The sequence below is a fragment of the Meles meles genome, chromosome 1, assembly GCF_922984935.1.
Source record: "Meles meles chromosome 1, mMelMel3.1 paternal haplotype, whole genome shotgun sequence".
Taxonomy (NCBI): Eukaryota; Metazoa; Chordata; class Mammalia; order Carnivora; family Mustelidae; genus Meles; species Meles meles.
Genome location: NC_060066.1, coordinates 151,309,465 through 151,334,508, shown reverse-complemented (window position 1 = coordinate 151,334,508; position 25,044 = coordinate 151,309,465). Strand labels below are relative to the sequence as shown.

The 25,044-nt window shown below is 36.7% G+C and overlaps 1 protein-coding gene across 2 annotated transcripts in view; it reads left to right on the top strand.

The window, feature by feature from the left end:
- The window catches only part of NEXN (nexilin F-actin binding protein), a 53,372-nt gene extending 28,343 nt beyond the window's left edge, over positions 1 to 25,029 (top strand). The window contains exons 5-12 of one of the 2 annotated variants that reach the window (XM_046008951.1): positions 3,716 to 3,757; positions 4,943 to 5,137; positions 5,239 to 5,415; positions 7,986 to 8,174; positions 13,796 to 13,993; positions 16,875 to 17,096; positions 23,230 to 23,415; positions 23,649 to 25,029. In XM_046008951.1, the coding sequence (XP_045864907.1) occupies positions 3,716 to 3,757; positions 4,943 to 5,137; positions 5,239 to 5,415; positions 7,986 to 8,174; positions 13,796 to 13,993; positions 16,875 to 17,096; positions 23,230 to 23,415; positions 23,649 to 24,020 (1,581 nt within the window). In that variant the 3' untranslated portion in view covers positions 24,021 to 25,029. The remainder of the gene's footprint in view (positions 1 to 3,715; positions 3,758 to 4,942; positions 5,138 to 5,238; positions 5,416 to 7,985; positions 8,175 to 13,795; positions 13,994 to 16,874; positions 17,097 to 23,229; positions 23,416 to 23,648) is intronic. The other variant, XM_046008958.1, reaches the window with a different exon arrangement.
- Positions 25,030 to 25,044: the final 15 nt, after the last annotated feature.

The following is a 25,044-nucleotide window of genomic DNA, read 5'->3' as shown; positions in this document are numbered from 1 at the left end:
TATAGTATCATATCATCTGTGAAGAGTGATAGTTTGACTTCTTCTTTGCCAATTTGGATGCCTTTAATTTCTTTTTGTTGTCTGATTGCTGAGGCTAGGACTTCTAGTACTATGTTGAATAGCAGTGGTGATAATGGACATCCCTGCCGTGTTCCTGACCTTAGCGGAAAAGCTTTCAGTTTTTCTCCATTGAGAATGATATTTGTGGTGGGTTTTTCATAGATGGCTTTGATAATATTGAGGTATGTGCCCTCTATCCCTACACTTTGAAGAGTTTTGATCAGGAAGGGATGCTGTACTTTGTCAAATGCTTTTTCAGCATCTATTGAGAGTATCATATGGTTCTTGTTCTTTCTTTTATTAATGTGTTCTATCACATTGATTGATTTGCGGATGTTGAACCAACCCTGCAGCCCTGGAATAAATCCCACTTGATCGTGGTGAATAATCCTTTTAATGTACTGTTGAATCCTATTGGCTAGTATTTTGGTGAGAATTTTTGCATCTGTGTTCATCAAGGATATGGTCTGTAGTTCTCTTTTTTGGTGGGATCCTTGTCTGGTTTTGGGATCAAGGTGATGCTGGCCTCATAAAATGAGTTTGGAAGTTTTCCTTCCATTTCTATTTTTTGGAAGAGTTTCAGGAGAATAGGAATGAGTTCTTCTTTAAATGTTTGGTAGAATTCCCCTGGGAAGCCGTCTGGCCCTGGGCTTTTGTTTGTTTGGAGATTTTTGATGACTGTTTCAATCTCCTTACTGGTTATGGGCCTGTTCAGGTTTTCTATTTCTTCCTCGTTCAGTTGTGGTAGTTTATATCTCTCTAGAAATGCATCCATTTCTTCCAGATTGTCAAATTTGTTGGCGTAGAGTTGCTCATAGTATGTTCTTATAATTGTCTGTATTTCTTTGGTGTTAGTTGTGATCTCTCCTCTTTCATTCATGATTTTATTTATTTGGGTCCTTTCTCTTTTCTTTGATAAGTCTGGCCAGGGGTTTATCAATCTTACTGATTCTTTCAAAGAACCAGCTCTTAGTTTCATTGATTTTTTTCTATTGTTTTTTTGGTTTCTATTTCATTGATTTCTGCTCTGATCTTTATGATTTCTCTTCTCCTGCTGGGTTTAGGGTTTCTTTCTTGTTCTTTCTCCAGCTCCTTTAAGTGTAGGGTTAGGTTGTGTACTTGAGACCTTTCTTGTTTCTTGAGAAAGGCTTGTACCACTATATATTTTCCTCTCAGAACTGCCTTTGCTGTGTCCCACAGATTTTGAACCGTTGTGTTTTCATTATCATTTGTTTCCATGAATTTTTTCAATTCTTCTTTAATTTCCTGGTTGACCCATTCATTCTTTAGAAGGATGCTGTTTAGTCTCCATGTATTTGGGTTCTTTCCAGCTTTCCTCTTGTGACTGAGTTCTAGCTTCAGAGCATTGTGGTCTGAAAATATGCAGGGAATGATCCCAATCTTTTGATACCGGTTGAGACCTGATTTGTGACACAGGATGTGATCTATTCTGGAAAATGTTCCATGTGCACTAGAGAAGAATGTGTATTCTGTTGTTTTGGGATGAAATGTTCTGAATATATCTGTGATGTCCATCTGGTCCAGTGTGTCATTGAAGGCCTTTATTTCCTTGTTGATCTTTTGCTTGGATGATCTGTCCATTTCAGTGAGGGGAGTGTTCAAGTCCCTACTATTATTGTATTATTATTGATGTGTTTCTTTGATTTTGTTATTAATTGGTTGATATAGTTGACTGCTCCCACGTTAGGGGCATAGATATTTAAAATTGTTAGATCTTCTTGTCGGACAGACCCTTTGAGTAGGATATAGTGTCCTTCCTCATCTCTTATTATAGTCTTTGGCTTAAAATGTAATTGATCTGATATAAGGATTGCCACCCCAGCTTTCTTCTGATGCCCATTAGCATGGTAAATTGTTTTCTAAAATTCTGTCTTTGTTAAAGTTTTGACAGTGGCTTAAAATGAACAATGAAGCCAGCATACAACAACAAAATAAAAGCCACTCCAGATATAATTTATTATCTTACCATAAGGTAATAAAAATCAGAGTATGTTTAAGCAGCAAGTAAAAGAAATTTGGAGTTAAGACATTTAGAATTTATCTTTCCTATACTCTTAATGTTTGGCTTCTCACCATGTCTCCTAGAACTTTTTATTGAGAGACAAATGTGATTTGTCAAGGAATTGTCAGCATTCTTTGGAAGGTAAATACTTTTTTTTCTTAAGTTTATTTATCTATTTAAAGTAATCTCTAGAGGCGCCTGGGCATCTGCCTTTGGCTCAGGTCATGATCCTGGGGTCCTGGGATCAACCTCTGCGTCGGGCTCCCCGCTTGGTGGGAAGCCTACTTCTCCCTCTCCCATTCCCCCTGCTTGTGTTCCCTCTCTCCCTCTTTCTCTCTCTCTATCAAATAAATAAAATCTTTAAGAAAAATAATCTCTACATCCAGTTTGGGGCTTGAACCCTGAAGATCAGGTGTCACATGCTCTTCCAACAGAACCAGGCCACTGAAGAGAAATAATTTTGTAATATTTTTTATTATAGCTTAAAATTTTTCTTAGTAGAATACATCATTCACTAAAACTTTCGCCATTTACCTAGCAATATATGTAATAAATAATTGTGCAAAAGAAATTATTCTAAACACAGCATAATAAAATTAATGTGTAAAATCGATTTATTTTTAATAAATTATTCAGAATTTATTTTTCAAGATATTTGGTATCTTAATAAAATGTATTAATTCTCCCATGACAGAGAATATAGAAAAGGAAAGTGAAATGATGAAGAACAGGGACTTAGCCAGTCCAGTTCCTCCTATGAGCCAAGGTACAACAGAATTCCCTTAGACTGGTTAAGGAATGAACTACTTTCAGCCTCTTCCAGTGATGTTAAAAATCATGTCAAAACATAAACAATATGAATGTTTACTTTCTAACTTCTCCCATTTTCCCATTGCTTATGTTTCCTTTTCCTGAGATCTCAAACACTGCATTATTTAAACCATCTATCTTCTCTCTCGTTTCTGTTTGTTACATTCATTAGCCTGCCCCTTACGCTACCCTAATGGTGTTTCTTATGAGTAATGTCCAAGTTGGGACCCCTTCTATTGAATGAGGGCCTTTCCTTCTTAGATGTGGTTAAAATAGAGAGTAAACGTTTATATCTACCCGAGTTCTTGTCTCTGCTAAACTTGCCATGTGAAAGCTTGTGCACTGCACTGTATTACTGTGTCAGTTATATTTTCTCCATATATTGATATTGCAAAATATAGTCATGATTATTTGATTACTAATGATAGGTTTTACTTAGGCTGGGGCAGAAACAGAGAATGGAGAAATGTTTCTGTACCTTAGTTTAATTGCTAATTTATAATTGCTACTTGTAAGCTTACAGCAGGTCATAAGAGTTTGGTCCATTCAAATTCCAGAATTACAAAGGTAGGCTTTATTTTCATTTTTTTCTTAATATATTCCCTAGATACTGATTTTTATGTCAAAATACAAAAACTAATATAAGGTTTAATCTCCACTTAAAAGGACATAGTAGGCTAATTTGGAGAAACAAAAATATTCAAAAAGTATAAATTTGAAAATTTACCATAAATCACAGCTAAATTACTTTTCAAGTGTATATTTAAAAGCAGAAAGCAGAAATTCAATGTAATGTAATGATATGAAATTCTCATTCAATAGATTGAGGACATAAACAATACGGGAACTGAATCAGCACCAGAGGTAAATGGACATTTCCTTTAATGAAACATCACCTAAAATTATCTGGTTCACAAATAATCTTTTAATTAAAAAATTAAAAACATTTTTATTTTTATTATAATTACAGCAACAACAACAAAAAGGACAAAAGTATTTTGCAAAGCAAGATCATACTTTTGCACTTTCAAACAATAGCTTAGTGTCTTAAAAGTATGAAAAAAAAAAAGTATGTTTTTGCTTTCATGGTTAGAGACACAAGCCTCAATTTGAGATACTCTGTCAAGACTACATATTTCTTGAACTGTTACTAATAGTCGAGATTGTTGAAAGCTAACATTTTTTAAAAGCAGGGTTTTTTTCATTTGTCTTCTTTCCTCAGAGTTCTTCATAAGTTTGATTATCACATACTAGTAGAAAGTACAGTGTCTAGTACCATGAAGGAATGTTCAACAACCACAGATATTTTAGTTAATCCCTTTTTATCTAACAGAGAAAGTTGAACATCAGTCAATTTGATGGTGTACCTAAAACTACAGCCATATGAATTGGAAGGAATTTTATTTTAGGGGCATGTGTTACATATTATAACTTTATTTTTTAAAAAGTTCAGAGGTAACAATAGATTATGTAATAGAACTAATTAAAATGAATTTTAAAAACAAATTTAAGAATATTTTACTAGTACCAAATGCTAATGAGTATTGTCTATAAGTGTTTTATAAATAACTTAGAAATACTGTTTGTTTTTCTTCACTAAATAATACTTTTGTTGAGTATTTAAAACTTACATGGAGAAAAAAAGCCCTATGGAGAGACTTTTGTGTGTGTTTAAACTGTATCTATCCACCATCAAATTGATTGAGAGTACACTCACATGCATATCACCTTTTGTGGAATGAGTGCACGGACAGCTAAATTCAGATGATTGTCATGCGGTTTTATCCAAACAGCTGTATTAACACCACCTTCTAGGAAAGAAGATGCTCCTTGAACCTTATCAGCAATGGATTTCAGTTAAATTAACTCAATGTACAGTGAATTCAGAGAAAGAACTATTGAATAGAAATCGGTAAAAAAAAATACAAATTTTTGTTCTTCATAACATTGATGGCAATGTAATGAAATACACCAATAATGGAGGTAAAGTCCCATAAGACAAAACTTTGGTTAGCAAAAAATTTGCTAATTATCTATTTTATAAATTAGGAAGGAGATGATTCACTACTTATAACAGTGGTACCTGTCAAATCACATAAAACTTCTGGAAAGATAAAGAATTTTGAGGATCTAGAGAAAGAACGAGAAGAAAAAGAAAGGATCAAGTATGAAGAAGATAAAAGAATAAGATACGAAGAGCAACGGCGATCTCTCAAGGAAGCAAAGTGTCTTTCGTTGGTCATGGTAATTTTTATTTTTTTGTTTTTTTAGGAACAAATCAAAGCAGTTAAGTTACCAGCATTTCTTTTTGGGATTAATAGATGTGTTTTCACAATGTTTCTTAGGATGAAGAACTAGAAAGTGAGGGAAAAAGAGAATCACTCTCTCCTGGAAAATTGAAACTAACTTTTGAAGAACTGGAAAGACAAAGACAAGAAAACCGAAGGAGGCAAGCTGAAGAGGAAGCAAGACAACGTTTAGAAGAAGAGAAACGTGCTTTTGCAGAAGCAAGGCGGCAAATGGTAAAACAAATCTATATAAAAAACGTATTTTTAAATATGTATAATATATATGTTTTTAAGATTTTATTTTTAAGTTTTATTATATTATCTTTATATTCAACGTGGGGCTTGAACCCACAAACCTGAGATCAAGAGTTGCACACTCCACCAACTGAGCCAGCAGGTGCCCCTATAACATATATATTTATATATAATGACATTATATGTAATGATATATAACCTATAAATTATATTTTTATACATGTTACATATAAAACATTTACTGTTAGGGAAGGAAGCTGGCTTTAGATAAAATTCATTCCTATAAATTCAAGGAGATTTTCTATATAATATAAAAGTTCTGATTTTGAAACTGTACATTTTTCCTATATAAAATGCATCTGTATTATTTTCTAGTTTCCCTTAATGGGACATTTTACCAAATATGCTTTAAATTTTTTCTTTTAAAGATTTTATTTGACAGAGACAGTGAGAGAAGAAACAGAAGCTGGGGGAGTGGGAGAGGGAGAAGCAGGCTTCCCACAGAGCAGGGAGCCCAATGCGGGGCTTGATCCCAGGACCCTGGGATCATGACCTGAGCCAAAGGCAGAAGCTCAACAACTGAGCCACCCACGTGCCCCTATGCTTTTTAAATTTTTATTTTTATATTATAAATCATCATAAATATGCAAAATAGTCAATGAGCCTGGTTTCTCTTTATCTTTAGTTTAGCCTTTAGTGTATTTAATGACAGCGTACAACACATGCATACTTTCAAGTCTAGTTGTAAATGTACACTTAGTTTTGAACATAAAAAAATGTTTCCTATGGAATACGCAGTTTGTCATATAAGGTATATCGATATATGTGTGTTTGTGTGTGTGTGCATGTGTGTGTAAGTATAGAGTATAGTGGTTAAGAGCATAGCTTCTGGATTCATGTATCTGGAGTCACATATCTACTGTTTATTAAGTGTGTAACCAGAGACAAGGTATTCAACCCCTCTATGTCTTACTTTCCTTATTTGTAAAATGGTGAAAATAATTATGTCTACTTCTTAAATTGTTGAGTGAGTTAATACAGAAAGCAGTTAAAGTAATGTCTAGCATCTAGTAAGTGCTATAAAATGTTAACAGTTATTATATTAATGACTATATCAATAAAAAATAAAATTGAAATAAGAAAATACTGATTCTAAATCTTATAAAAATTTTAAAAATTTTAATGGACTCTATAATTTTTTAAAAGTTTAGAATTTCTTCATCAACTTTCATTAATGTTCTAAGGACTGTATCTACAAAAGCTAAATTCTTTTTTTTTTTTTTTTTTTTTTTTTTAAAGATTTTATTTATTTATTTGACGGAGAGAGAGATCACAAGTAGGCAGAGAGGCAGGCAGAGAGAGAGGAGGAAGCAGGCTCCCTGTGGAGCAGAGAGCCCGATGCGGGGCTCGATCCCAGGACCCTGAGATCATGACCCGAGCCGAAGGCAGCGGCTTAATCCACTGAGCCACCCAGGCGCCCCCAAAAGCTAAATTCTATAGACATTTGTTTGAAAATGTTATTACTTTTGGGTAATTATAATTATATAATACACGTACACTTTAGCTGTCAGTCAATTTTGTCAAGAGAAAATAGAAATATCAATTGAATCATAAACTTCAATAAATAATATTTAACTATAAAATCATAAAATTTGAATTTTATAAAAAATAGTACCAGGCAATCTTTTATCTGATTAGTATAAAGAAAAGTACCATAGTTCATAGTAAAATATCCATGAAAATTACAAAATGAGAACTTTATTTTACTACAGAAGAGACTTTCTATAGGTATACTTGAAGCATAGTAAGTATACACACACATATTTTATGTTTTGTTCTGAGAGTTTTGTTTTTTTTTAAAGAATTTTTACTTATTTATTTGACTGAAAGAGAGCATAAGAAAAGAGAACAGCAGAGGGAGAGGGAGAAGCAGGCCCCCTGCCAAGCAGGGAGCCTGATGCGGGGCTTGATCCCAGGACCCTAGAATCATGACCTGAACCCAAGGCAGCTGCACCACCCAGTTGCCACAGTTCTGAGAGAGTTTTAATAGAACTCTTAAATGAGCCCTTAAGTTTTTCAAGCACTCCATATCTCTATTTAAAAATTTGACTTTCTGGGGCACCTGGGTGGCTCAGTGGGTTAAAACCTCAGCCTTCGGCTTGGGTCCTGATCCCAGAGTCCTGGGATCGAGCCCCGCATCGGGCTCTCTGCTCAGCAGGGAGCCTGCTTCCTCCTCTTTCTCCACCGGCCTCTCTCTCTACTTGTGATCTCTGTCTGTCAAATAAATAAATAATCTTTAAAAGGAAAAAAAATTTTTTTTTACTTTCTTGGGAACTGTTATTTAACTTGAGTACATCTTTATTTGGAATTTCTCCAAATTTGAATACTTTATCAGATAAGACATTATAAAGGAAGGGAATTTTGATCAAATATATTAAAGGCAAGAAAATATTTTTGTGTGAGGTGGCCAATTCTGTGCCTTTTCATTGATAATTCATTCCTGCCTTTGATGAATTGCAGTTCTTAGTAATGAGTTGTTTCTTCGTTAGGTGAATGAAGAGGAGGAAAACCAAGACACAGAAAAAATTTTAAAGGAGTACCGCCCTGGTAAACTCAAACTCAGTTTTGAAGAAATAGAAAGACAGAGGAGAGAAGATGAAAAAAAGAAAGCAGAAGAAGAAGCCAGGAGGAGAATAGAGGAAGAAAAGAAGGCATTTGCTGAAGCAAGAAGAAGCATGGTAAGATAGAATGTAACTGGAGAATGCCATTAGGATTCAGCTTTTTTAAGAGTATATTAAGATGGGGTGCCTGGCTGGCTCTATCAGTAGAGTATGCAACTTGTGGGGTTGTGAGTTTGAGCCCCATGCTGGGTGTAGAGATTACTTTAAAATTTTTAAAATTTGGGTGCTTGGGTGGCACAGTCAGTTCGAAGTGTCCACCTCTTGGTTTCAGCTCAGGTTGTGATCTTGAGGTCTTGAAATCGAGCCCTGTGTCAGGTTCCACGCTCAGCACAGAGTGCTTGAGACTCCCTCTGCTCCTTCCTCCTGTACACACACACACACACACACACACACACACACACTCACTCTCTCTCTCTCTCTCTCTCTTAAATAAACAAACCTTAAGGGGAACTTGGGTGGCTCAGTGGGTTAACTCCTCTGCCTTCAGCTCAGGTCATGATCCTGCAGTCCTGGGATCAAGCTCTGCATTGCGCTCTCTACTTGGCAGGAGCCTGATTCTCCCCACCCTCCCCTGCGTCTCTGCCTACTTGTGATCTCTGTCGTCAAATAAAATCTTTTAAAAAAATAAACCTTAAAATTTTTTTAATTTAAAAAGATTAAAAAATAGCGAATGTTAAGAAAAATAATTAAGCTTTGGAGAATATTATTCCTGGAATCTGTCAAAAGTAGAGATAGCAAATAAGCTTTAAAGTCTCCTATGGCATTAACACCAGTCAAACATGTTTGCTTCAGTGTAATGTCGAGAAGGTTCTGATTAAGTTGCTGTGCCTGGCTTAGAGGATTGAGTATTATCTTCCTTCTCTGGGAAGGCATGTTTTCCAGAAGTATCTAAGCAGGGAGTTTCCTACTCTACCTTTCCTTCCATTCTCTCTGTTCTTCTTTCCCTTCCCATGTTTCTTCCTTCCCTTGATTCTTCCCTCCTTCCTTCCTTTTTTCTTTCATTTCACCTTCTATCCCATCCAGTACAGATGAAATGACCAAAGGCATTTAATCACAATTATTTAGTTCTCTGAAATGCTCACCCATCAACTTCTGGGTGATTGCTACCAAACTTAATTCTGTCACAAAGTTACACACCCTATGCCACTTTAATGTTTGCAAAACGTACAGTTATCTCACAACAATTTTCAAGCAAGTTGACTTGTAAAGGCTGTATCTCCTTCTTGAAACATTTTTAAGTAGGCTCTACACCCAACATGGGGCTTGAACTCACAACCCAAAGATCAAGCATAGCAGGCTCTACCAATTGAAACGTTTCAGTTGGTTTCCATATCATGACCTGGTTTTCTTCCTTTGTCTGGGGGAGCTTCAGGCACATATATCCACATGTTTATTTAGCTTCATCACCCATCCTAGATGCTCAAATCAGAAAGTTGGGAGCCTTAAAGACTTCCACCTTCTCATTCATGCCTCACATCCAGTCATTCACTAAGTCTCTCATTCATTCTAACTTCTAAATCACTCTAAACATCAACCAGTTTTCCCCTCATTTCCACTGTTGTTATCCCTTGCTTGGGTTACCTATCTCCTCCTACGTCAGTTACCTCTAGCATCAAACCAACTCCTGTTTAACTTGCTTTCTTGCCTATTATCCACTCTTCTTTGTAAAGAAAAGAGTTCTTTTTCTCACTCTCTCCTCTTTTTTTCAAGTAAATGTGTTACTGGGGCTCCTGGGTGGCTTAGTTGTTAAGTGGCTGCCTTTGGCTCAGGTCATGATCCCAGAGTCCTGGGATCAAGCTCCACATCAGGCTCCCTGCTCAGTAGGAAGCCTGCTTCTCCCTCTCCCGCTCCCCCTACTTGTGTTCCCTCTCTCATGGTCTCTCTGTCAAATAAATAAATAAAATCTAAAAAAAAAAAAAAAAAAGTAAATGTGTTACTAATTTGCTTAAAAATTTTCCACTTCCCTTAAGCAAAAATCTAAAAATTTCAGATCTAAAAAAATTTTTAAACAAATTCCTTGGGGCACCTGGGTGGCTCGGGGGGTTAAGCCTCTGCCTTCGGCACAGGTCATAGTCTCGGGGTCCTGGGATGGAGCCCTGCATCTAGCACCCTGCTCAGTGGGGAGCCTGCTTCCCCTGTGATCTCAGTGGAGAGCCTGCCTGTGATCTCTCTCTCTCTCTGTCAAATAAATAAATAAAATCTTAAAACAAAACAAATTTCTTTATAATATTGCCCAACTTTTATTTTCCCGATTCATGTCTTGATTATTCCTTAATCTGCCATCTTTGTTCCGGACATACGAAATTTTCCCCAATTTCTTCAAAATACTGTGCTCTCATCCAGCTCTAAACTTCATAAATGCTGAATGAAACATGTCCCTTTTTCCTTTCCCTATGCTCTGCTGTCTTCTCTTCATATTTTCTGTTTCCTCTGGGAAGCCTTTCCTGAGAACACAAGTTCCAAAGACTTTCTTGTATGCATTCTTATAGCATTTAGTACTCCCCTGGCATAGGACTAATGCTTTATTATTATTGCTTATAGCTGTCGTGCACACTCATGAGGCTGAGATTGTTTATCAGGCATGTGGCACAAAGCATTCTAGCATAATAATTTTCCTATAAATGTTTGTGGAGTATATTAAAACTATCTTTTAAAAAAAAATAATTTATTTACTTGCTCAGTAAATTCTACCCTGACATGGCACTTGAACTGACAACCTCAAGATCAAGAGTTGCATCTCTACTGACTGAAGCAGCCAGGGACCCCTTAAAACTATCTTGTGTGTGTTACTAGGTAATCCTTGACTCACAAATGGTTTCTGCCTAGAAACTCCACAAACATTGTGACGGTACCTAATTTTTGGAAAATAAGCAAGAAGTAGCTGTGAAGATCAGGAGATCAAGTCCCAGGGGCAGATTTTTAGGCTGAAACTGCCATGATTCATTAGTAGAAAAAGTGCAGGGAAGGAAAACTACATTAAACCGAAACCCTAGTTTCCTGGAGATATTTCTGTATCAGGAAAGAGAAACTTTTCCCTTCATTTGTGTTGTTTTCTTATCCAGGGCCATATTTTAATTTTGTATTACAGCTCAGTTAGCTCATATATTAATAAAAAATTTTGGCAATCATATAAACATTGTTTCTGAGTAAAACTTATTCTTCAGTAAAGCCTGTCATATATAAAACTTGGAACAAATAAATAATTACTCTTTGTCCTTTTATTACCCTGTGTCTTCTTTAGCCACACGGTCACAATTCAGGCCAGAGGCTTATTTTCTATTTTCAGGGGATAGAAAAACAGAATTAGGCAATTACTTTTCATGGTAAAATGTATCCCAGTCAGTGATTTAAAAAGTGAAGTTTCTATTTGCAATTTAGGGATTGCCTTTATTACAGGGAATTATAATGTAATAATAAAACTGCCATTGGGGGAGGCCAGGGTGGCTCAGTTGGTTAAGCTACTGTCTTCGGTTTGGGTCATAATCCCAGGGTCCTGGGATCAAGTCCCACATGGGTTCCGGGCTCAGTGCTTCTCCCTCTGCCTCTGCCCCTCCTCCCTGCTCATGCTCTCTCTCTGACAAATAAATAAATAAAATCTTAAAAAAAACCTTCCTATTGGGAACTTATCATTGGGTATCAGGCACACTATCAATGTTTGATTCTCATGACAACTATATGAAAAGTCATCACAGATAGGGAAACTCACAGAGGCTGGATAACTTGCCCAAGGTCACAACTTAGACATGTAATTTGTGAAATTACAAAAAGATAATCTAAATAATTATTTATAATTTTATTAGACTTTTAAGGTTTGAATCCCACCTTTGCCAATTGTGTTGACTTTGGAAAAGTTACTTTTCAGTGTCTCAGTTTCTCGTCTATAAAATGGGGGATATTATTAATATCTATTTCATAGGATTATAGGATTAAATAAGTCAATATATGTAAAGTGCTTAGTATTTTACATGGCAGCTCTAAATAAGTATTAACTATTATTATTTAATTAACTAGACAGTAAATACATTAGTATAAAAATTACAGCATTAAGAGTGATTTTTTTTTTTTTTAAAGATTTTATTTATTTATTTGACAGAGAGAGAGATCACAAGTAGGCAGAGAGGCAGGCAGAGAGAGAGGAGGAAGCAGGCTCCCTGCAGAGCAGAGAGCCCGATGCGGGGCTCGATTCCAGGACCCTGAGATCATGACCTGAGCCGAAGGCAGCGGCTTAATCCACTGAGCCACCCAGGCGCCCCAAGAGTGATTTTTTAAAATTAAATTTATTTTCAGCATAACAGTACTCATTGTTTTTGTACCACACCCAGTGCTCCATGCAATACATGCCCTCCCTATTACCCTCCACCTGGTTCCCCAGCCTCCCACCCCCCCCCGCCCCTTCAAAACCCTCAGGTGGTTTTTCAGAGTCCATAGTCTCTCATGGTTCATCTCCCCTTCCAATTTCCCACTACTCCCTTCTCCTCTCCATCTCCCCATGTCCTCCATATTCTTTGTTATGCTCCACAAATAAGTGAAACCATATGATACTTGACTCTCTCTGCTTGACTTATTTCGCTCAGCATAACCTCTTCCAGTCCCGTCCATGTTGCTACAAAAGTTGGGTATTCATCCTTTCTGATGGAGGCATAATACTCCATCGTGTATATGGACCACATCTTCCTTATCCATTCGTCCGTTGAAGGGCATCTTGGTTCTTTCCACAATTTGGCGACCGTGGCCATTGCTGCTATAAACATTGGGGTACAGATGGCTCTTCTTTTCACTACATCTGTATCTTTGGGGTAAATACCCAGTAGTGCAATTGCAGGGTCATAGGGAAGCTCTATTTTTAATTTCTTGAAGAATCTCCACACTGTTCTCCAGAGTGGCTGCACCAACTTGCATTCCCACCAACAGTGTAAGAGGGTTCCCCTTTCTCCACAACCTCTCCAACACACATTGTTTCCTGTCTTGCTAATTTTGGCCATTCTAACTGGTGTAAGGTGATATCTCAGTGTGGTTTTAATTTGAATCTCCCTGATGGCTAGTGATGATGAGCATTTTTTCATGTGTCTGATAGCCATTTGTATGTTCTCATTGGAGAAGTGTCTGTTCATATCTTCTGCCCATTTTTTGATATGATTATCTGTTTTGTGTGTGTTGAGTTTGAGGAGTTCTTTATAGATCCTGGATATCAACCTTTTGTCTGTACTGTCATTTGCAAATAAGCATTAAGAGTGATTTTTACCTGATTATGAAAGAATCATGATGGGCTATCTAATTCATTCAGACAAAACCATGATTTAATGGAAATGCTCTATTTTAATTAGCAGAATGGAAATAAATTATAATTCAATTAAAAGTGTTTTCAGTATCAGAAAATCTTAATATCTAATTCAAGTTACTTGTCGTACAAATTCAGAGGATTTCTTTGTGTTCACTGGAAAGGAAAAGAGATGGTCACCATTTCCTCTGTAACCACAAAATACCATAGTGTTGTATTTTCTAGTAATTACTCCCTTGTTCATTATTTTATAATTTTGAAGAGATTTAAGTCTCCAAATTTTTAGTTCAGTGTGAAGCCTTTCTACTCAAGTGATTACAGTTTCTAAAAAAAAAAAAAAAAAATTCCTCCTTAGTTTGTGTAATTTTGGCAAAAGTAATGAAAGAATTATTTTAAATAGGTAGTAGATGATGACTTCCCAGAGATGTACAAAACCATTTCTCAAGAATCTCTTACACCGGGAAAACTGGAAATTAATTTTGAAGAATTATTAAAACAAAAAATGGAAGAAGAAAAGCGACGAACAGAGGAGGAAAGGAAGCATAAGCTAGAGATGGAAAAACAGGAATTTGAACAACTGAGACAAGAAATGGGAGAGGTGAGATTTTAAGAAATACCTATATTCTCCAAATATTTATTACTATAAGTATTTTACAAGTAGTATCTTACAATAACTTTTTAAGTATTATTATTCACATAAAGGACACTCAGCACATTGGGGCACCTGGGTGGCTCAGTGGGTTAAGCCTCTGCCTTCTGCTCAGGTCATGATTTCAGGGTCCTGGGATAGAGCCCAGCATCAGGCTCTCTGCTCAGCGGGGAGCCTGCTTCCCCGCCGCCCTGTATCTAATCTCTGCCTACTTGTGATCTCTCTCTCTCTATCAAGTAAATAAATAAAATCTTAAAAAAAAAAAGACAGCATATTAGGCACTTGGTACAAGTTTTGGCATAGTTATGAGCACTTTCTAGCTTGCTATAACTCTGCTTCTTTTTTACTAGGTTAAAACATACATAATTGTATGTGACTTAGATATTACTATTGTATCTTAAATAAATATTTCTTTCCATATACCTCACAATTATGTGGTTACATTATGATGGAGAATTTTTCCTAAAGTGCTTAATATGCCCATTTATATTTATTCTCTTTGAAATAAAACTGATTAGTCAAAATTACAAGAGTACCATGGATACTAATAGAAACATCAGTTTGCAAGTCTTTGAATGATTTTATTTTACTAAATTAGAAGATAGAACTCTCATAAATATCTTAATATGATTTCTCTAGTATTGAAGTGAAATACATAAATGTATATATTTACATAAATATAGACTGTACAGCATCAGCTTCATGGGTATACAACTTGTGCCCTCCCAGGACCTTATGCTTAGACAGGCCGCGCATAATGTTTAATGTTCTAGGGTGCCATCTTGATTTTTAACTTAAAAATTTAAAGTAAAATTTAAAAATTAAAACTGCAATCATCTTATCTTTGAATTTGTGTGTTGTTAGTGAAAGCTGACTGGACAATGGAACATGTGCTAGGCTTTGAGCTATGGCGCTCTCAAACCTCCTGCAGTCCCTTGCTTCTCTGTGGTGTATTCTCAACCTTTTTCCACCTCCTGATGCTGCTAGGCCCTGTCTAAACACTTCCTTCCCATGGCCGACACCCTCCATCTGGATGACCACTTGTGTAGGCAGAAGAGAGGAGATAGAAAAAGGGGCCAGCATTCCACTGTCACCCTCAGCTTCTCTGATTTGGGGGGGGGGTCTCTTGGCAGCAACATGAACAGGGTCAGGGATCAGCACACAGCCCAGTGACTTGCGGTGAAAAAGCAGTGTTTGTCCCAGACTCAAACTGGCAGTGGCGCAGCATGTTTGACAGGCAATTTGGTAGGGACCTCTTGCTAACTCCTGATCTAGGAACTGAATGGGATCCTATGCAGAGGTTGCGATCTCTTAGAATTTGCCTCTTATGTAATGGGTTGGGGCAGTGGGCCTGTGGGGATATTTACTTCCTTGCCCCAGACACCAAGAGACTATAAATACTATAGATAGGTAATAGTAAAATATCATGAATATGCTGTAGGAAAGTATATCAAGGTCTAGCCTTAAAATTCTTAAAAGAACGTAATAAGCATTTATTTTATAAAGGATGCTGAAAATGAATTGTCTAGAAAACCTTCTAAATTAGATTTATATTTGTTCAATCATTAATTTTCACCAGATTGATTTGGGAACCAGTAACAGGAGGTACATAACAAATTTGTTAGGTTTCTGGTATTATAGGAATTGTCTGTTTTCACCCACATAGACTAAGAAAGTGAAGGTAGTATAAAGGAATGTTTTCTTTTTCCCCTTTGGTTGAACAAGAAATTAAGCCTCATGTCATATCATCCACTGGGACTCCACCTCTGCACCTTTATTCCCCTCCCCTGCTACCCCCTCCCCACACCTAGAATTCTAGGTCTTCTCCAGGAAATGTATACCAGGAATAACTGCAATTTTTTTTTACCACTTTAGATAGTGAGATTTGGGTTTAATGTTAAGAAGAATACAAAGAACTAGTAATAAATTATGAAAAGCCAGTGGAGTTTCCAAAGGAAACCAGAATAAAAAGTATTTAAGATCAAATGGTTTCAAGAACTGGAGCCCAATTTTGGTGGACTCCTTTTCTGTCTTAGCAGAATATAAAACTGAGAATAGAAGTGATATGTATTGCATATAGGGGTTTTCCCAGACAGTAGTGTAGAAAGGCTTCATTCAGTTAACTTGAGTATTAAGAGTGATACTTAATAGACTATCATCAAAACAAAAATAGGAGGAATTTTAGGATACTCTGGCTCTATATAGAGATTAAAAAAAAATCATGTTCAGGGTCTAAGTGACAAGGCAAAAGGCCACATGGTATCAAAGTCATAACTAGAACTTGTATCTGAGTTCTTCATCTTCCTCTAAACATGGATTTTCCTACGGTTCCTAGTAAAAGCTAATCTTGATAGGCATGTTTTAGTTTTAGGAGTTATCATGAAATAGTAAATGAAGTTTTGAGCCATTATTCCATAATGAAGTATTTTTAAAAGATGTTATCTAAAGTCTTAAATTTGTAGCATTACTTTTAATCAGTAAATGTAGGCATTGTAGGGGCGCCTGGGTGGCTCAGTGGATTAAGCCACTGCCTTCGGCTCAGGTCATGATCTCAGGGTCCTGGAATCGAGCCCCGCATCGGGCTCTCTGCTCCGCAGGGAGCCTGCTTCCTCCTCTCTCTCTGCCTGCCTCTCTGCCTACTTGTGATCTCTCTCTCTCTGTCAAATAAATAAATAAAATCTTTTAAAAAAAAAATGTAGGCATTGTATTTAGGGAACAGGTTGTTTAAGCTTTGTTTTTGGCTTCAAATAAGAAATGAACAAATTTTGGAAGATTTATTATACAAATTAATTTTCTGGTATTTAGTATATAAAAATTTATTTTTTTGAAGGAAGAGGAAGAACATGAAACCTTCGAATTGAGTAGAGAATATGAAGAATTAATCAAACTGAAAAGAAGTGGCTCTATTCAAGCCAAAAATCTAAAAAGCAAGTTTGAAAAGATTGGACAACTGTCTGAAAAAGAAATACAGAAAAAGATAGAAGAAGAACGAGCAAGAAGGAGAGCAATTGACCTCGAAATTAAAGAGCGAGAAGCAGAAAACTTTCATGAGGTATACTATATTTAAGAGATACGGTATAGTAATTATGATGAGCTTAAAAGAAATGTAACATTGACTTTGAAGGAAGTTTTGGTACTTAAAATTAACCATAGTTATATATATAATAATCTGAGAACTAAATAGCAAAAGCACATTAAGATCTCAAGAGGCTTTGAAAGATTGCCTCAGTTTAGCATTGTTTCAAAATGGGTTTTATCAGAATTAGCCTATAGTGAACACCAAGTAGTTCACTCTGGAAAAAGGAGTTTAAAAATATTTATGGCACAGGATGCCTGGGTGGCTCAGTTGGTTAAGTGTCTGCCTTCGGCTCAGGTCATGATCCCAGGGTGCTGGCACTGAGTCCTGAGATGGGCTACTTGCTCAGTGGGGAGCCTCTTCTTTCTCCCTCTCCCTCTCACTCCCCTTGCTTGTGCTGACAAGTAAATAAATAAAATCTTTAAAAAATATATTTACGGCACAAGTTTTAGTTTGACTCCTTAGAACCAGTGTACATACAGGTTAAAATAAACTCCAGAGATTATTCATACTTACTTTTTTAAGGATAAGGCCCATAAAGCTTAATGACCTGCTCAAAGTCATGCCAACAACTCAGTGGCAGAACCTAAATTAGAATTCAGAGGACATGAAAACCTCCAAATGTTAAAAAGGCAATTACTAGATGACCCATCGTGTTCCTTCCAGCCCAAGGTCTAGTTCCAGGATTATGAATATTGCTTTAAATAGGATCTGGAGAATTTTTTCTGCTGGAATTGCCATTTTATAATACTTAACAGCATTTAACTACTGTTTTTCTAGCAATGAATTTTCATCAAATATTCAACTAGTAAAGCAGGTGTGGGAAGTTGGGCAGTCCTTCAGAGGAGTCTCTGAGTTAGAAGATAGAATCAAGAAATTATGTGCAAATTCTTGGATCTGTAAGCAGTTCATTATTATTGAAGCAAACGGTCTGTAAAGAACAGCAAAGGATAATGATGAAGATAATGCAAGCACAAACAAGATGGCCATGCAAGGTCGTAGATGCCATGTTAAGGAACTTTGCTTTATTATTCATAGAAGAGATTTTTTTTTTTAAGATTTTGTTTATTCATTTGACAGAAATCACAAGTAGGGAGAGAGGCAGGCAGAGAGGAGGAAGCAGGCTTCCTGCTGAGCAGAGAGCCCGATGCGGGGCTCGATCCGAGGACCCTGGGATCATGACCTGAGTTGAAAGCAGAGGCTTTAACCCATTGAGCCACCCAGGTGACCCCATTGAAGAGATGTTTAAAACATGAAGTGATACTGTCAAATAAGCATCTTTATACATAGATCATACTTAAGCTAAAGATGGTTTTAGATTAGTGCATTAAAAAATTATTTTAATGCCTTCTACGTTTTAAAAAATTATTTTAATGCCTACTACGTACATGAAAGGGACTGTTTTGGACACTGGGACTACTACATTGTTAAATAAACCTACAATCTTTGCTCATGTGTTTAACAGGGAGGATAGGAAACAAGATACTAAGTAAAAAGTATGTAAAAGCTATGGAAATTAACAATGTAGGGTACTATTTTGTATAGGATGGTCAGAGAAGGCTTGATGAGGATTTGAAAAAGGGATTGAATGGAGAAAATAGTTTATTTTCTGTAGGATATAGAATATAATGTAGGATATAAAAGTAAGACGACTTGGGGATAGTGGCAGATATGAGAGGAAGAGGAATTAAAATGGGTATACACGAACACAGATAATATGGGAATAGAGTTTGGAAGGAAAAGAAATCACAAGCTGTTTTAGACAAAAGGAGATGCTGTGGAACATCAGATATTCATCAATGAAGTTGATATGCATTTTATTTTATTTTTTTTTGACAGAGATCACAAGTAGGCAGAGAGGCAGGCAGAGAGAGAGGGGGAAGCAGGCTCCCCGCTGAGCAGGGAGCCTGATGTGGGGCTCAATCCCAGGACCCTGGGATCATGACCAGAGCCGAAGGCAGAGGCTTAACCCACTGAGCCACCTAGGTGCCCCTGATATGCATTTTAGAAAGATTTATTTGTTTTTGAGAGGCATGGGGAAGGGTAGAGGGAGAGGGAGAGAAACTTCAGCGGATTCCATGCTAAGCCCAGAGTTTGAAGCAGCTCAGGGTCATGACCTTGAGATCATGTCCTGAAATGAAACCGAGTAGGTCGCTTAACTGACTGCACTACCCAAGTGCCCTGAAGCTGATATAGATTTGAACTGTGTGTGACATACACTAAACCTGGAGGACTTAGGGCCTGGGCTGGTAGGAAATAATTTTGTCATTGCCAAAAGCAAATGCTATTGCTAACAGCTTCTATGTTGGGCCTTGTGTTGTTTTGGGTACATGAAAGTGAATATAATGTGCCTTTAAAAAGTTCAGCCTGGTGGGGCGCCTGGGTGGCTCAGTGGGTTAAAGCCTCTGCCTTCGGCTCGGGTCATGATCCCAGGGTCCTGGGATCAAGCCCTGCATCGGGCTCTCTGCTCAGGCGGGAGCCTGCTTCCTCCTCCTCTCTCTCTGCCTGCCTCTCTGCCTACTTGTGATCTCTGTCAAAAGATAAGATCTTAAAAAAAAAAAATAAAAAGTTCAGCCTAATGAGATGTAGGAAAATAATAATTATAATTTTAGCTTTAAGTGTTAAAATAGGAGTTATATATTTAATGTTATGGTATCAAATAAGGTGGAATCAATAATTGTATAATAGAGGGATGAGTGCCTCTTTATAATCTTTACATGAAGATTATAAAAATTTACCCGGGGAATGGAAATTTTGCTCAAAGTCATGATTTATAGCACAATGGATGGTAAAGTTGGAAAAGTAGTGGCTAGCTAATACTGGGTGTTTTTAATCTTGCAGGAATTATGATCTGGGAACAATGTTAACAATTAGTTTCTGGACAGAGTAATGAAAGGCTTGTATTTTCTTTTTTTTTTAAGATTTTATTTATTTATTTGACAGAGAGAGATCACAAGTAGATAGAGAGGCAGGCAGAGAGAGAGAGGGAAGCAGGCTCCCTGCTGAGCAGAGCCCGACGCGGGACTCGATCCCAGGACCCCGAGATCATGACCTGAGCCGAAGGCAGCGGCTTAACCCACTGAGCCACCCAGGCGCCCCGAAAGGCTTGTATTTTTAAAGAATCCTGGGTTCATGGAGAATGAACTAAAAGACAGGGATAAGGCATGAAGTTAGCATGCAGGGAGAAAAATGGACCCAACTTTTTGTTTATTTATTTGACAGACAGAGATCACAAGTAGGCAGAGAGGCAGGCAGAGAGAGAGGGGGAAGCAGGCTCCCCACTGAGCAGAGAGCCCGATGCGGGGCTCGATCCCAGGACCCTGAGATCATGACCTGAGCTGAAGGCAGAGGCTTTAACCCACTGAGCCACCCAGGCGCCCTGGACCCAACTTTTAACCAAAAACTGGGTAACAAACTGCTTATGGGTAGGTAATTGCTGAGAAGACCAACATTACTTCAAGATTACCAGGGAAACTAGATGATACTACAAAGAATTCAGAAGATCTAGAGGTAGATGAATAGTTTTGGATAAAGTTTGAACTATATTTGGGTAAGGTAAAGGCATTCTGGAGCATAGGTACTGAGTTCAGGTGAGAGGTTGGAGCTATAGATTCTAACTATTATGGATAGTATTAAAATCTATCGAAATAGTGGGGGTACACCTGGATGGCTCGGTTGGTTGAGCATCAGACTCTTGGTTTAGGCTCAGGTCATGATTTCAGGGTTTTGGGGTCTGCACTCAGCTGGGAGTCTGCTTAAGAGTCTCTCTCTACCCCTCCCCCCACTCCCTAAAATCAATCTTTAAAAAAATAAACAGGTAGACAAAGCCATCTTCAAGGAGTTTATAGTTGAAAGGTGAATGATAAAACTGGAGAACACCAACATTTAATGGTTGGATCACCACAAGATCAGTTTATTTTTTGAGAGGAAATATATCACGGAAGGTAAAGAAAAGTTCAGTCACCATGCACTTGCTCCCGTTTTTGTGTTAAAGGTAGTGAAACCTCACCAACAGTCATACCTACAGAGTATTTAGGTACAATTAAAAATAAGGTAGGTGACTTATGGTTTTATTGCTATTACTGGCATAAAACGGATGAGATTAGGACATGGCTAATCTGTAACCTGTGACTGTGAAGGATGCTGACATTCTTCATATCTCTAGATTAAGGGTCACTGAGATACCCTTAAAGCATTGTTTGGGCATTGAGTGTAATCAAGTTCTAGAGGACTCTCTTCTCCCCATCTGATATTATCTGGTTTCCTCTTTTAAAAATGTCCACTTCAATGTCTTCTGCTTATTCCAGACATCTTTCAAGGTCTACCTCATCCATGTAACCTCCCCTAATTGAAGAATTCTATCCCAGATCCTTGTAGCCCTTAATCTGTGTAACGCATTTGGTATTTAAATCACTTAATTGCCTTAAGTGTTTGATTTTCTAGTTTTCTAACAAGACATACTCCAAAACCGTCTCTTATGCTCACTCGCTTTTATCTCAAGTTCACTGCCCAACTGTGCTTCCTTTGATATTCTTATGGTAGGTGTCAATACTCTAAGAATATACCTAGAGAACAAAGATCATTCCATTTAACATGAATCTCCATAGATTCATTTCCCAGAAACGTTTTTAACCTGGCTTTTCAAGCCATGAGGAATTCTCTCTCACTGAATTTATTTTCTAAAGGCAGGTCTGAAGTAGCTAAGTGAGTTAACAGTTATGAATCTGCACAAAATTTTTATCCTTAAATCCAGAAAGCAAGGTAACTGGAGGGACTCAGAACCGCAGTTATCATACCTGCCAAAATATTATCTTGAAGATCTGATAAACAAAGGATAAAATTATCATATGAACAGAAATCCTTTTTAAACCTCCCAAAAGTCCACTGAGATAAACCTGCAGTAAGCAAACCAGTATTTAACATATCTTTTAGCCTTTTTCTTAATAAAAAACCATTGTAACATCATTCATTAGCATTTAACTATAGTCTGGCATTAGTTTATCAACAGGCGTTAGGTTTATCATTTCAAACTGAAGTATTTGTGTTAATGGCACAAGTAGAATTTACCCATTACGATGTATCTGATGTTCTAGGATTTTCCAACATTAAATAAAAATCTGATTCAAGAAAACAAAAACTATCCAATTCCTTTTTTATTATTTGAACTGAGGTACAATACTTCAAACTGATGCAAAACATCCATACACCAAGATTTTTCTTATATAGGCAATTATTTTAGAGCTTGTTTCAGAATGTCCTTCAGCTGGATGTGGTATCCTGACGGTTTCTTTAGTACTGTGAAATATAAATGGTGAGATTTCCGACAGATCCATAAAAGTCTAAGTAGTTTAGAAACTATAGCTAAAGTACTTTAGAAACCCTGAATTAACTGTACTTATAACCCTACTCTAACACCTCCCTCAAAAGCCACTAGTGACCTCTTTATCACCAAACTGCTTTATAGATTCAACAGTTTAAATAGTTGAATCTTAGATTAATCCCTAATTTCCATGGTTTCTAGCTCTTACTCTAACCACCTACTTCAACTCAGTGATTTCCCTAACTTCCAGTCGCTGCCTCTTTCAGTTATCTTCCCATTTATTCTACCTGCAAAAACTTCTGTCTGCCATTTGACCATCAATAAATTTTGTTGGATGAAATTCATCTCAAGGACAGTTATTAGCTAAGAAGGGTGAGGAAGGAAATCATGAAGTAGAAAATAGCAGAAACTGCATTTTCTGTATTACATAGGTGTGTGAAGAGTGATGGACAATCTTGTGACAAGGGAGTATTTTAACAGTTAAAAAGTATAACATCCCCACCCTTTTCTGTTAGCCAGCACAAAGAGTTGGTTAAGCAAATAAAAACTTTGGGACTCCAGTGATATTGTATAATCTTTACACTGGGAGGAAAGGGTTGTCAGGAAACTTTCATCTTTTCCAAATTAGGGGATAGTGAAAATTTTACATCCAAGCATAGCACAAATATGTAAACCAAACATGGCTAATTATTTTGTTCTATAAATGACAACTTCATTAACTATTAATGTTTAGCTCTTGTTGGTTTCTAGAAAACAAACAATTCTTATTCTTGGCCCCCTTTCATAAAGGAAGAAGATGTTGATGTCAAGCCTGCAAAAAAAAGTGAGGCCCCATTTACTCATAAAGTGAATATGAAAGCTAGATTTGAACAAATGGCTAAGGCAAGAGAAGAAGAGGAACAAAGAAGAATTGAAGAGCAAAAGTTATTACGGATGCAGTTTGAACAAAAGGAAATTGATGCAGCACTACAAAAGGTACCAGGCTTACATAATCTTTATTTTTCAAATATGCTCTTAGAATTTTGTGGGATTAAAAATAATTTAATAGCTTTCAAGTCAGTGGAATGTTTTGTAAAGTACACATTGTAGTAGGCATAGTTTCATGGTCTTTGGGAAGCAAAAACCCATTTACACATGAAATACTTTTACTAAAACATTACTGAAATGCTACTTTAAATGCCAATTTGAATGCACTTATTTTAATATAGAAAAGAGAAGACGAAGAGGAAGAAGATGGTGGTAGCATCATGAATGGTTCCACTATTGAGGATGAGGAGCAAACGAGATTAGGAGCTCCGTGGTTCAAGAAGCCTCTAAAAAATACCTCGGTTGTAGACAGTGAGCCAGTTAGATTTACTGTTAAAGTAACAGGAGAACCCAAACCAGAAATTACATGGTGGTTTGAAGGAGAAATACTGCAGGATGGAGAAGACTACCAATATATTGAAAGAGGAGAAACTTACTGCCTTTATTTACCAGAAACTTTCCCAGAAGATGAAGGAGAATATATGTGTAAAGCAGTTAACAACAAAGGCTCTGCAGCTAGTACCTGTATTCTCACAATTGAAAGTAAGAATTAATCACTTAATGTAGAATTTTTATTCTATTTAATTATTTTTTTCCTTAAAAAAAAAAAATCACTTTTCTTCTTCTCTTTTTTAGTGGACGACTACTAGCTCCCCTTCCCTTTCCCTGGAACTTTCTCTCTCCCTCTCTTCCCCTCTTTCTTACTACATCATGTTTTCTGTGGCGGGGCCAAAATGGAAACCAGAAGTGCCACTATGTTGACTTTTTAATTCCTTTTCATAACAGTCTTCAAAACACAAGCTCATCTAAAGAATACCTTCTTCCTTTCCAAATCATCACCAGATTCATCACCTTATTAAATGCAGAAGTTAATTTGTATCTAATGGGGCAAAGTGGAAACTTTACTCAATTATTCTAAGTTTACAGTAATAATATTTTAAAAATTATATTTTGCATGAAAGAATGTCTTTTATGAGCTATTTATACCTAAAGTTAGTCCGAAATAGCAGAGACTTAATGAATTTGGAACCTATCAATTTGAGTTTTCCTTAATACATCATTTCCTTGTTGTAGTTTCAGAGTCTTTCTGAAGCAGATAAGGGGAAGGGGTACCATTCCTTTCAAGGGAAAGGGGGAGCATGGAGAACAAAACTAAGACTTTCAAGAAACAATTGTCAGAGAAAATTTAATGGAAACCACCGCCTATATAGAGTTCTGAGTGTTGAGAACAAATATTAACATGTACTTTTCAAATGTGTGTAATATATATTCAAGCTTACAAAGCAAATTTATGTTGTGACCTTGCCTGACAAATTATATTTTAGTGAGAAAACTTTGTATCAGTAGTTTATGCAGGAGAAAACACTTTTAACATATGGACAGTTTCAAGATCGAAGAGGAAAAAAAAAATGGCACAGTCTTCAATTTTAAAATCTGGTCTTTAAGTTTGTAAATAATTAACTACCATGTTCTATTACCAAGTTGTTTTATATTTTAGTTTTCTGGAAGACAATTTTATTTTACAATGTAAACTCAATAAAGAATAACTTCTGTATTAAAAAAGTCTTTCAGTATTTT